We start from the raw sequence: 12,643 nt of genomic DNA, 5'->3' as shown, positions 1-12,643 counted from the left end.
CAAAATCCAGTAATTTCAGTAGGATTCCACATGATCAGGAATTTTGTATGGGGGCGAAAAATTTCCCCACACAGATTTCATTGGGATTTGGTCGCACAAATTTGCCCTGTTGACTAAGAGAAAACTACCTGAAGTGACTTCTGTACGAGCTGTACTTCATATATCGCTATAGTATTTTATTAGCAACTTTTTTGGGTTGCGTTATTTCACTAATGTAAACGCACCTTAATGATGGTTCATTAATAATATTTCTATTTGTAATGGGAAAAAAAAAAAAAAAAAAGTTCATATATCCTAAACCTTACAACTCACTACACACGATTCAGTCAGTGGTTTAAGCCCCAAATAACGGTTTATAATTCAAACATGTACATACAAACACTTTGGAAAATGTGTGAAAAATAAAGCGAAAACATTTTTTTTGGCAAAATTTTTTTTACTCAATTTTGATTACTGCCTATTCAAATTGTAAACATGTATTTACACAATCCAACATTTAAAAAAAAAGCTAATTATAACAGGAAAAACAGCAGGATGCATCTCATCGGGCATCGAATACGACCACTGGAAACAGGAGTTAAGGGGAAATATAAAAGAACATGGGACATAAACCAAGACCACACCTTACATATAATATATTGATATTATAGTTTAATATTATGGCATGCATTTCAGATTCATTGAACTCTTGGCATGGTTCTGTTTTTAAATTATTAATAGAATTAAGAATGTTTATACACTTAATCTCCATACAATACATCATGACAACAGATGTAAAGCTCCAAAAAGGACATCTGCACCATATTTGCCATATTTTAGCTTTAATGGAAATTGCCAGTGGTTGTGTAATCAAACATCATAATGTTAAAACTGTGTATTTGATTTGAAAGCTGCAGCTGATGAATGAATCAGTGAATAATAATTTAATTAGTCTTTTTCACACAAAAAGTTAATATAACTTGAGAGTGGAAAATAGCAAAAGAGTCAGATGGGCCACTTTTATGATGTCTGGAGAACAATGATTTTAGAAAAGAGCAGACAAATGCTCCTTTAAAAAGGGAAAATAAACATATTAAACCACATATGATGTGGGTTATGGTTTGGAACAACATCAAGGCAAGTAAATTACATTTTTGGGTAAACAATTATTTCAACCACTAAGCATTATTTAGTTTATAAAGGATACATCTTTTGGTCCTTTTCTTGTACATGATCCTGTATCCACATTCTCTGCATCTGATGGGGTCTCTCGCTTTGATCTCATTTTCTGTGTGACACTCTGAAACACAAGAGCAAAAATCCACAACAGCTCAAAGACAGATTGTATGATGGGGATTGTGTTTGCATAGTTATGAAAGATATGATTTTATAAATGACTAATACACAGAACGCATGACAGACATAACTAAATGCATGAATTATTACCTCCACAAATGTAGATCATTGGCTGTTGTTTGGGAGGCTGAATGTCTTTCTGGGGATCCATGGCCTGAAACACGCACACACACATACTTCTTACATTATGTATTATCAGATTTAATAATATGAATATATTAGATATAAATTATTATTTAGTAATTTAATGTAAGGTATTATAAATTATATGTCCAACAGTTTACCATTTATTCTATCCAGTGCTGATCTAATGTGTGAATACGAACACGTTCTGCTATTATACACAAAGCTAGATGCATTATTTTTCATATGAATATTAGATAAAAATTCACAAGATCGTTATTCATTTCACTTAGCAGAATATACAATTATGAAAAGTACACATAAAAGCATTACCTTTCACGCGTGAGCTCTCAGTTTGCTACAAAACGCTGTTGGCGTTCACGCATGCGCATAACTTACAGAACGACATCAAAGTAACACACGCTACTATTGGTTGAAGCGGATGATTGACAAAAATTTGAACGCCTGAGCTGGGCTCGTCATAAACTGGTGGGAGGAGCTTATAATTTTACGCAGTTACTGGTCTATCAGGGAACTTTTATTTTATTTCCCAGTATAATACAGATGGCGGCGAAAAACTCGCGGCGACGTCTTTAAGCGTCCATTTATCGGCAACCGTACGTAACCGTGCAGATACTGATGAAGTATTTTTTTTTTATTTTATTAATTATTTTAAAGTTTAACTGTTAAGCATAAGGCTATAGTACTGTCATTAAAGTGTCCTGAAATTATGTTACTTTTTTATTTATTTATTTGTTTACAATATTCCGATAAACATTTATTCACAAATAGAAATGTATTATTATTATTCTATATTTTTTGTATTTGTATCCCTAAAGTGTTTTTCTCACAGTGTCACTTTATGTGTCAGTGTTGTCGTCTCAAAGCAGGAAGTAGTGAGTTGCAGCAGTTGGCCTGTGAATGTTCAGCTCTCATGTGAGTCTTCTAAATTTAACTGTCAGTATTATGCAGTGTTGTTATTATGTAACGTTACGTATGGTCAAACATTTTCGTGCACAGTTTATATTCATATTCGTATTATAATGTGAGTTACTGTCAGTCGTGATCCAGCGTCAACCTTTCAGTTTCTCTTTCTCAGCATTGGGTTTACACGACTTAAGATTTCCATTTATAACGTGTTTACAACATGCAGTTACAAACTATTTATATTAATCTAATACTAACTCTTTCTTTCTTTCTTTCTTTCTTTCTTTCTTTCTTTCTTTCTTTCTTTCTTTCTTTGTATCTATCTATCTATCTATCTATCTATCTATCTATCTATCTATCTATCTATCTATCTATCTATCTATCTATCTATCTATCTATCTATCTATCTTATGTAAACACACTGTAGAAATAAATTAAACCACAAAACAATAAAAATCATAGACATTGCACAATAGGTAGGTAGGTTAACCTTACAAAATTTGTCCATTTCACTCAAAAACAACAAAAACAACAATAAAAAACAACAACCTTTCATCTTGTGATTAGGTTCTTTTTATTTCTATAACCTCACATAAGGTTTTGCTGGTAACTGTGGCAAGAATGTTAGTTATCCTCAACCTGCTCAACTTCATACTTCACGTGTGCTTCCTGTTTTGTCAGGATGGATAATAACAGCCTGGAGGAGCGGAGTTTAGAAATTATTGATATTCCTGATGATTTGGACGATGACTTTCTATCTCTCTACTTTGAGAACAAGCGACGCTCTGGAGGAGGGAACTTGGTCTCTTTGGAGAGACGTGGAAACCAAGCGTTGGTAGTTTTTGAAGATGCAGAGAGTAAGATATCATCACCATACTGTTTTAGATATTAAGTATCCTCAGTTTGGATTTTGTAAAATTACAGTATTACAGCATATCAGTAAAGAACTTGTCTCTCTTAAACTAGCTGCTGCGAGAGTTGTCTCCAAGTCCCATGTCCTCCACAATATCACACTGACACTGCGAAGGAAACCACCAAAAGACCCTGGAAAACTGCTGCTAAGAGGGCTCAATCCACACACTTCCCTGGACCATGTGGAACTTTTTGTGGAAAACATTACTAGAATGGAATTTGAAACAGACTTCACCTTGTATCCATCTCCAAACAAGGACCTGGTTCTAGTACACTTTAAAAATCCCTTGTCTAAAGGTTGGTAGCTGATCTGTACTTTAACTGTACATACAGTATAAAGGCACACTTTAGCCACATTAAAGGGTTAGTTCACCCAAAAATGAAGTGTCTGTCATTAATTACTTACCCTCATGTCGTTCCAAACCCATAAGACCTTTTTTCATTTTGGGAACACAAATTAAGATATTTTTTGATGAAATCTTATTATTGGCTGGCTCCAGCATTAGCATCACACACATGAGTTATTGTGCTAATGTGAACAGCTTGGCCAATACTGAGCTGGCGTTCGGACGTAAACACGATAGCACTGAACTGCGCTCACTGTGTCAAATGTGTACGAGTCAGACAGGGAAGAGAAGAAATTGTTGAATAAAGTTGTTATTTTTGTTTTGTTTTTGCACACAAAAAGTATTCTTGTCGCTTCATAACATTAAGGTTGAACCAATGTAACCACATTGACTATTTTAAGAATGTTTTTACTACTTTTCTGGACCTTAAATGATGGTAATTATGTTGTTTTCTATTTGGGGTTAAAAAAAAAAAAACATCAAAAATATTTTAATTTTAGGTCTTACGGGTGTGGAACAACATGAGGGTAAATAATTAATGACAGAATTTTCATTAAAATTAGATGATTAAAAGCCATTGAGTAAAAACGATGAAGAAAAGTGAAGTTAGTTTTGATAACAGCTTGAGTAGCATTTGAGTTCAGACTATTGGTTTGATAATTTGTCTCAGATTTAAAAAAAATAAATAAATTCAGCAAGGATGTATTAAATTCATCAAAAATGATAGGACATTTATAATGTTAAAAAATGCTTTTCTTTTGAACTTATTTTTTAACATTGATAATGATAATAAATGTTTCTTGAGCAGCAAATCAGCATATTAGAATGATTTCTCAAGGATCTTGTGACACTGAAACACCTAGAAGCATTTCAAATAAATTCACCCAAGAACTTATAATAATCTGTAGTAATTACGTATAATATTATTAATAATCATACAATAATTATTATAAAATGATATATAATATATATAAATAGTATGACTAAATTATATAATAATAATAATTAAAAAATAATAATAATCTGTTTTAAATATTTTGTCTTCATCATTGTTTATGTGATTCCATAGATTTTCAGATGCTTAGTGATGAAGTTTCCAAGAAGTGTCTAAATGGAGCAAAGGTCACTCTGGAGCAGGTAGAATCTACAGACTCAGTTTTGGTGTCCAATCTGTCTCCTGCCCATACTGAGGATGTGCTGGAGCTCTACTTTGGGAGTAGTCGTGGCGGAGGGGCGGATGTTCTCGGAGTTAGCATGCTGGCTAACGGATGTGCTAAAGTTTCTTTCAAGGATGTGAAATGTAAGCCAACATGTCTTTCTTTAAAAACCTTCTTGAAGTTTCTGTTTTACAGTTCTGAATCTCAATTGAGCTTTGTCTTTCACAGATGTGGACTGCATTCTCCAAAAATCCCATAATTTGGAAGGTACAGATTTAGTAGTCGAGCCGTACTTTGACTTCCTGCATGCTGTGGTGGATCAGTCGACTGTGAGCGCTCAAGATGGACAGGGAACATTAACAGATGGGATGAACCAAAATGACACGGTCTCATCCCAAAGTCCTACTGTTTCTGACCCAACGGCGAACACCACGTCAGGACACAGTGCTTCTCTCACGGTCAACAACACAAGTTTAGCGAATAAAACTACTGTGTCTGCTCCTGAGCCAGCTGTCCAGAAGGAATGTGTTAGCTTTATATCAGTGCCTGATGCCACCAAACATCAGCTGCTCAGTTTGAGTAAATTGCCTGAGAACCTCACAAAGGCTCACCCCAAATTTGATGTCAGTCTAGCAAAAGATGGCATCCAAATCAAAGGTCCTGACCAAATTGAGGTTGAAAGACTTAAGAACAAAGTTCTGGAATTCCTGACTGGTGTTGCGCAGGACCACCTGACATATGACAAACTCAAAGCTGAGTTTCTTACAAGGGAGGATGTTAAAAAGAGGTTAAATTTGTCTTTGAAAGATTTACCATCAATCTACAGTGTGTCAGACTGTATGGTCACTGTAACATCTTCATCTCGTAGCGCAGTCAAACAGGCCCGAGACCTGATAGAGTCCCAGATAGCAGAGTTTACTGTGCCGATGGCCAAAGAATATGAGAGTGTGCTCTTCTCAAATGATTGGTCTGACTTTCTGGTGTCTCTGGACTTCTGCTGTGCCAAAGTATCCGACATTGATGGAGTGATTACTGTGGTTACCCTGACAGGGATGGAAAAGGACAAACAAGAGAAGATTGTTGAGTTTCTTAGCACACCACATCAGAAGGAGATAGTCCTGTCTATGGAACCAGGAATGCTCAAATTCCTGCAACTTCATCATCAAGGTCTACTGGCAGACATGGGAGAGGTCATCTTATTCCCACTGGAGACTGGAGATGGATTGAGTGTTAGTTACTGAGTTTGCTTTCGTTTGACTTTGAAAAGTTTGGGGTCAGTAAGATTTAGTTTTTTCTTTTACTTTTATTAAGCAAGGGTGCATTAAATTGATCAAAAGTGACTGTAAAGACATTTATAGTGTTACAATAGTTTTCTATTTCAAATAAATGCTGTTCTTTTGAACTTTCAAATCAAATCAGCATACTAGAATGATCGCTGAAGGATCAGGTGACACTGAAGACTGGATACTGAAAATTCAGCTGTTCCATCACATGGATAAATTACATTTTGAAATACATTCAATACAGTTCTGTTGTAAAAATATTTAACGATATTACTATTTTATTGTATTTTTAATCAAATAAATGCAGCCTTGGTGAGCAAAAGAGACTTCCTTCAAAAACATTAAAAAAACTTACTGATCCCAAACTTTTGAACTGTAGTGTATATTGCAGAATTTATTCAGGTTGTTCACAAAATAATTTTAAAAGATGCTTTGAAAATGTTTAAATTATGTCCAAAATTTAGGTAAATACAAAATAATTTTGAATACATACAATAAATAACATTTATCATGAATTGTTTATTTGTTAATAAATAAATAAAAATAAATTCATTAAAAAACAAAATAAAGAAATAAAATAATAAAGTTAAATTATGAAATATAAAATTAAAGTATAGCCATTAAATATATAATAATATAAATGTATATTTAATATATAAATATATTTTATTCAACTCATATTTAATATAGTTGTTTAGTGATAATTCCTATATGTATATTATATTTTTCAATGAATTCCATGAATTGACATTCAATATGAGCGTCTTCTATAATCCCTTACAAATGCATATAGTGTATTGTAATCTCTTAATTTCACAGATTCAGGGAGATTCGAATGTGTGCCAGTCAGCGGAGGAACTATTAAGTGCTATTATTGGCACAGTCCTTACAAAGAACATTGTGGTCAAGCAGCCTGGCATTTCTCGCTTCCTGCTGGAGGAGGAGGGTGTCAGCATACTGGCAGAGATGACAGCCAAATTCGAGGTCTACATAGACATGGCGAAAGTACACTGGGAGCCTCTAGAAGACGATGTAATGTATTCAGCCTCATTCTTTTTCTGTATCTATCTCAAATACTCAGTAATACTTTATAGTCAATTGTGGTTGTGTTTTCTGCAGGACATATTGGAGCTGGCATCGAAAATGACACCCTGTCAAAACTACCAGAGAAGTTCCTCTGGAAATTTTATTCAGGACTTCAATGCTGGAGTACCGAATAGCAGCAACTCTACTGATGCACGTACTTCAGGTCATTATGGATCATTGTCCTGATTGATTCTTTACTAGTGTTTGAATTATGAGTGGGCCGAGACCCACTCCATTAGTTTTTGTTGAACCCAATGGTTACTAAATGTTTTCCATCTTTCAGCTCGTATTGAAGAAGCTAAGAAATTCTTGGCAGTTATTGGCAGTGATTTGAACCCCCAGCCTTCTAGTTTAGGATCCACTGACATAGAATTTCAAGATCTGTATTCAGACCAGAGCCAAGATACCTTAGCAGTGGCAGAAGATGAGGCCGACCCACCTCTTACACTGCAGACCCTTGACCACCAGAGCTCCTCTACACAGATGGACCCCTGCAGTCTAGATGAAGACGCAAGCCTCTTGTTGGCGATTCAGCTGTCTATGGAGAGCAACCAGAGATCGGACATAGAGGACATCCAGAAGGCTCTAGAACTTTCCAGGAGCGACTCCATGCCAGCCGAGGAGAACAAACAACTAGAGAGAGCATTTGAAATGTCGTTGCAGGATACCATCAATTCATCCAACACAGCCGAGATCTTCGTATATGCTAACTACACCCATGATCTTGTAAGGGTGGACATTGCATTGGGAAAGAAGGTTGGATTGAGGCAGTGTGAGGAGAAGGTCGAGAACAGAAACCTGAGGAAACTCTCCTCCCATCTGAAGCGATGCATAGAGCTCATTAAGAGGAAGCATGCTGTAGAAATCAGCATCCAGGGAACCACCGCCATCGTCTCTGGCTTTAAAGATTATGTCTCTGAGGCCGTGATTGACCTAAAAAATGTCCTGAGAAGGACAGCGAACATGATGAACGATGCTGAAATCTTAAAGGCCATACAGTGGGTGTGGTATGAGCAGGGCTCCTCTAAGGCGATAGCGTACCCACCAGAAGCCACTGTCCTCATTGAGAATGCTTGGATGATGAAGCAGAAGAAGATTGATATTCTGTTCAACAATCAGCCATACAGCATTGACCTTGAGAAGATGGAAGAGCATAGTTTGGCATCCGGAAAGTCTGTGCCTATTAAACGGAAAATGCTAAGCACACAGGACTTGTACACGGATGCTACAGGTACGAATTGTATAAACCCTATGAAATCCCTAAAAAGGAGAATGCTTTATGTGGAAGCATTACAGGGGACTGTTAGTACATGACTATTTTTTTTTTTTTTTTGTCGTTGTTGTAATTAATCATCTAAATGAATGTCATCTAAATGAATGAATGTATATTTAGTTTATGAAGTTTATTTTTTAGATGAAGATTACAGTCTGCTGTCCAGCATGCCTGAAGTGTCTACAGTGGATGTAGATTCTGATGAATTTCAAGAGGTGGTCAAAGAGTTCTATGACACCCTTCAGGACAACCACAACAAAATCAAAATCATTAAGGTACGATTTAACATAGTCATACACAGAAGCCTAATTGTAAAAAAATTCAAGGGGGATGGTGTGGTGGATGGGGGCTAACCTTACACAGTGATTATTACTGGTTAAGGTTAATGATTTTTACTTGTAGGATTAAAGAGTAGAATAAAAATCTTCATAGGCATTATGAATTAAATAATTTATATGACTGTAGTATTGTATTACTGAGGACCAGACTCACACACACACACACACACACAATTTTGCATGCCAAACTACCTAAATGATGCCTTCTGAGGGTACTGAAATGTTGATAGTGTAATCATTACCATCAGATTTTTTTTTTATATATAAAAATAACTCTATAAATGAGTTCCAAATTATCACCTCAGTAACTGCATTCACTTTAAAGGGGAGGTGGGGGTATCACACACAGTTTCTGCAAATCTCATGTTAATCTTGAGTACATATAGAGTAACAATGCATCCTTCATATCTCCGAAAAGTCTTTAGTTTTGTCATGTATTTTATAAAAGATAGATGCGCTAAACTGAGTCTTTCCAAAAAAGCAGAGATCCTGAAGTTGTGTCTGCCGTCAGTGGTGTGGGCGGAGCTAAAGAGTCATGAGCGCATGCAGCTTTTGTGTAGAGATTGTCTGCTAGCTGCGACATCATTATAAATAAAAAGGGAACAAAAATGTTCGTGTTGTTCACATTATATGCACTTGCGTGCTGATTGCCAACAAAAAACAGACATTTGATGCAGCTTTACTCACCACCCCCGATCTGCAAATCCAATGCCAAACTGGGACTTGTTTACAAAGTATTCATCACTGAATTCCCGGGAACAAACAAACATACATGCACAACTCCGTTGCTGCCTCGGAAAAACAAACTTCATCCTCTGTTCCCTGAACGTTGGGTTCTAACGTTGCAATCTAACGGTTATTTTTCTTAAATGAGACTCCAAAGACTTCAAAATCTCTCAGCTTCCGTATCCCTAATGAAGCGCGTTGATGGGCGTGTCAGGGGAGAAGTGCCTATACAAGGAATTCCGCTCTCTTTTGACGTCATACAGGACACACTCGAAAAAAACTCTCAGAATCCTGTACTGAAACCGTAAGTAGAAATACTCCGTCATACGTTCAACTTGTGTTTTGAAACTTTGGCCATGTTTAACATGGAAAACCAACTCTTTAACAGTGCAAATAAGTCCAAATGCATGAAATAGCATTACACACCCCCAAGTTGCAATAAATCAATGCAACATTGACAACGATCCCTTACTAAATCCACGCACTTTAGCTCTGTTCCTTATTCTTTGTAATGTGTCAGGGGAATGTCCTTAAACACTAATCAAAGAAATATTACACCTTCTGTTCCCTTATTATTAAATAATGTCAAAAGATGCACTTGAACCGTTTCCCTAGCCATTTTGAACAGTGCGAAAAATGACGAAAGCTTGTTTGAGAGTGCGCATCTCATTACAATATTGAATTCCGATTGGTCAGTTGCTGTTCTTTATAGTTCGTTAATTATCATATGTATAGAATTTTAATATTAAATCTGCATGATAAGGTTTACATTATACAAAAACACTGTTAATCTAATAGGGATGATAAGGGGGATGGTGGTTTTACAGGGGGGATGCTTGTTGTCATTTTTTTCAACAAGGGATATGCCATCCCCTCACACCCCTTCTCAAATCACACTTAGGTATTGTGTAGTTGAGAGGGTTTTTTCTGTAAACAAGACAGTTTTCTAGGTAAAAACCTGTGAATTTACTATTATGTTCAGAATCAAAATGTTTGCTCATTGAATTATGGGTTAGGAATGAACTGCTTTGGAAATCTTCTTGACTGTTCATTCTCACACTGACTCTATAATGTTTTTTTTTTTAGGTTGAGAAGCTCAAGAATAAACTGCTGAATGACCAGTACAGGCTGAAAAAGGCCAGTATTGAACGGAACTCCTCAGAGCCGCAGGTGGAACGCACCCTTTACCACGGCACCAGTGAAACCAGTGTGAAGGAGATATGCATTCATGGCTTCAACAGGAGCTTCTGTGGAAAAAATGGTATGCTGTTAAATATGCTGGTGTTTGCTAAACCAAGCATTACTGTTAACATTACTCGTACATTGGGATTTGAATGAGCAACGGCCCAGGAACATCCTAATCATCCAAATGCATAGAAAGTTGTTACACTCATAAAAATAAAGGTTCTAAAAGGGGGGGAAGAACCACGGAAGAACCTCCATGTCTCCATGGGAGAACCATCATGTGAACAGTTCATAAAAGAACCATTTTTGCTAAGTGTGAAGAACATTTTAAGAACATTTATCACTACAAGGAACCTTTTGTGGAATGGAAAGATTCCATGAATATTAAAGGTTCTTCATGGAACCATCAATGGCAATAAACATTTATATAACCTTTATTTTTAAGAAAACATCCTAACAACCTCTTGGCAGCACATTGGTGAAAGTGAAAGTGACATATCAAGGATGAAGGAATTCGTCTTCTGCACTTAACCCATCCAATTAGTACACACACATTAGGAGTAGTGAGTAGTGAACACACACGCAAAACAGTGGGCAGCCATTTTTGAAAAATAGCAATTACTTGAAATAAAATACACATGAACTGAGAAAAACAAAAAAAGTAATTTCTTTTATTGCTCCATTTTATTTCAGCTAGTTACCAGGGCTCCGTTTCTCATTTAGTTTAAGTAGAAGTACTAAAATTGGTAAATCTAAATAATCAAAAAAAAAAAAAAAAAAACGTACAAATATATATATAAAGAAAAACTAATAAAAATGACAAAAACGCAACAAAACGACTAAAACTTAAAAATGTAAAGGAAAACAGAAAAACTAAAAATAAAATCAATTCTGTGAAATAACACTATGAATTTTCAAAATAACGAATGAATTTTCTCTTTTCCCTCACAGCGACTGTGTATGGTCAGGGTGTGTACTTTGCGGTAAATGCCGCGCTCTCTGTGTCAGACACCTACTCCCCACCCAATGCAGATGGGCACAAGTTTATTTTCGTGGCCAAAGTTCTCACCGGAGAGTTCACCGTGGGCAAACACGAGATGAAAACGGCTCCGCTCAAGGAGAATTCTGCCATACCGTTCAGATACCACAGCGTGACGGATAATATCAACACCCCGACTTTATTTGTCATCTTCAATGACACACAGTCTTATCCACAATACCTTATCACCTGCAAGAAGATCTACAGTTAATTACATACATTTCTAAATCTTATGTTGGCATGCATTCATATTGCTGGCAGTCATGTCTAATCATTAAACTGGGGTTTATGGACTGCACTTACTTTACTGTTGATGTTTTTACTTTAAACAAGATCTTGTCTGAACAACAGTTGGGTGTTGTCACTTTTTTATTTTTTATTTTGTGAATAATATGTGAATAATTAGTCATTGCTGGTTTTTAAACAAATGTATTCAATCATAAATGATATTTTTTGCTTTAAGCCTGTCAGATTTACATCACTCCCATTAATATGTTTTGAATGTCAATAAATAAAGTAAAATGCTGGAATGAAGTAAATATCTTTACAATGATTATATACTGTAATAACAGTATGCATAATGTAATTGATAAATGTTCTATCTATCTAGGTGAAAAAATACTATAGTAATTTATAGTAAATACTATAGTGTTTTTGAACTTTGTAGTATATTGTATATATTATAGTATTAACAACACTTTGTTAATGAATGCTACAGCATACTGTAATATTAATTATATTGAACTGATAAACTAATAAATACTGTAGTATACTTTAGTTTTTACTACAGTAAACGGTAGTGTAATATAATATGTAGAATAATATACCCTATAGATTAAAGAAAACAGTACAATATTGGGTAATGTAATTTGTTTATATTACTATAGTTGTTATATTACCACAGTAACTATA

The 12,643-nt window shown here is 35.5% G+C and overlaps 2 protein-coding genes across 6 annotated transcripts; one reads left to right on the top strand and one right to left on the bottom strand.

The window, feature by feature from the left end:
* Positions 1-344: 344 nt before the first annotated feature.
* On the bottom strand, positions 345-1,891 carry polr2k (RNA polymerase II, I and III subunit K). Its single transcript, XM_067412283.1, has 4 exons — positions 1,792-1,891; positions 1,426-1,489; positions 1,187-1,279; positions 345-564 (listed from the first exon to the last, which is right to left on the bottom strand). Exons 2-4 carry the CDS (start codon positions 1,484-1,486, stop codon positions 542-544), a joined length of 177 nt encoding a protein of 58 aa, XP_067268384.1. The 5' UTR covers positions 1,487-1,489; positions 1,792-1,891; the 3' UTR covers positions 345-541.
* Positions 1,892-2,010: 119 nt separating this feature from the next.
* parp10 (poly(ADP-ribose) polymerase family member 10) lies at positions 2,011-12,255 on the top strand. Of its 5 annotated transcripts, none has more exons than XM_067361420.1 (12): positions 2,011-2,075; positions 2,330-2,394; positions 3,067-3,242; positions 3,352-3,594; positions 4,714-4,944; positions 5,030-6,030; positions 6,904-7,116; positions 7,204-7,333; positions 7,454-8,401; positions 8,585-8,718; positions 10,594-10,768; positions 11,644-12,255. In XM_067361420.1, coding segments are annotated over exons 2-12 (3,552 nt in total). In that variant the 5' UTR covers positions 2,011-2,075; positions 2,330-2,392; the 3' UTR covers positions 11,943-12,255. The 5 variants fall into 5 exon arrangements, with proteins under 5 accessions (XP_067217521.1, XP_067217520.1, XP_067217523.1 ...); XM_067361419.1 differs by having other exon boundaries at positions 2,036-2,075; positions 2,298-2,394; positions 3,082-3,242; XM_067361422.1 differs by having other exon boundaries at positions 2,039-2,102.
* The last annotated feature ends 388 nt before the right edge of the window (positions 12,256-12,643 follow it).

This window comes from Chanodichthys erythropterus, chromosome 15, assembly GCF_024489055.1.
Source record: "Chanodichthys erythropterus isolate Z2021 chromosome 15, ASM2448905v1, whole genome shotgun sequence".
Taxonomy (NCBI): domain Eukaryota; kingdom Metazoa; phylum Chordata; class Actinopteri; order Cypriniformes; family Xenocyprididae; genus Chanodichthys; species Chanodichthys erythropterus.
Note: the sequence above shows the minus strand (reverse complement) of the source record. Positions and strands in the feature narration are given on the sequence as shown.

Excerpts from the sequence above, each read along its gene's own strand:
- polr2k (XM_067412283.1), bottom strand. The coding sequence starts at position 1,486 with ATGGATCCCCAGAAAGACATTCAGCCTCCCAAACAACAGCCAATGATC. Across the intron at positions 1,280-1,425 it reads AATGATCTACATTTGTGGAG|AGTGTCACACAGAAAATGAG; the intron begins GTAATAATTCAT and ends CTTGTGTTTCAG. Across the intron at positions 565-1,186 it reads CAAGAAAAGGACCAAAAGAT|TGGTCGTATTCGATGCCCGA; the intron begins GTATCCTTTATA and ends TCCTGTTTCCAG.
- parp10 (XM_067361418.1), top strand. The coding sequence starts at position 2,321 with ATGTGTCAGTGTTGTCGTCTCAAAGCAGGAAGTAGTGAGTTGCAGCAG. Across the intron at positions 2,395-3,066 it reads TGTGAATGTTCAGCTCTCAT|GATGGATAATAACAGCCTGG; the intron begins GTGAGTCTTCTA and ends CTGTTTTGTCAG. Across the intron at positions 3,243-3,351 it reads AGTTTTTGAAGATGCAGAGA|CTGCTGCGAGAGTTGTCTCC; the intron begins GTAAGATATCAT and ends CTCTTAAACTAG.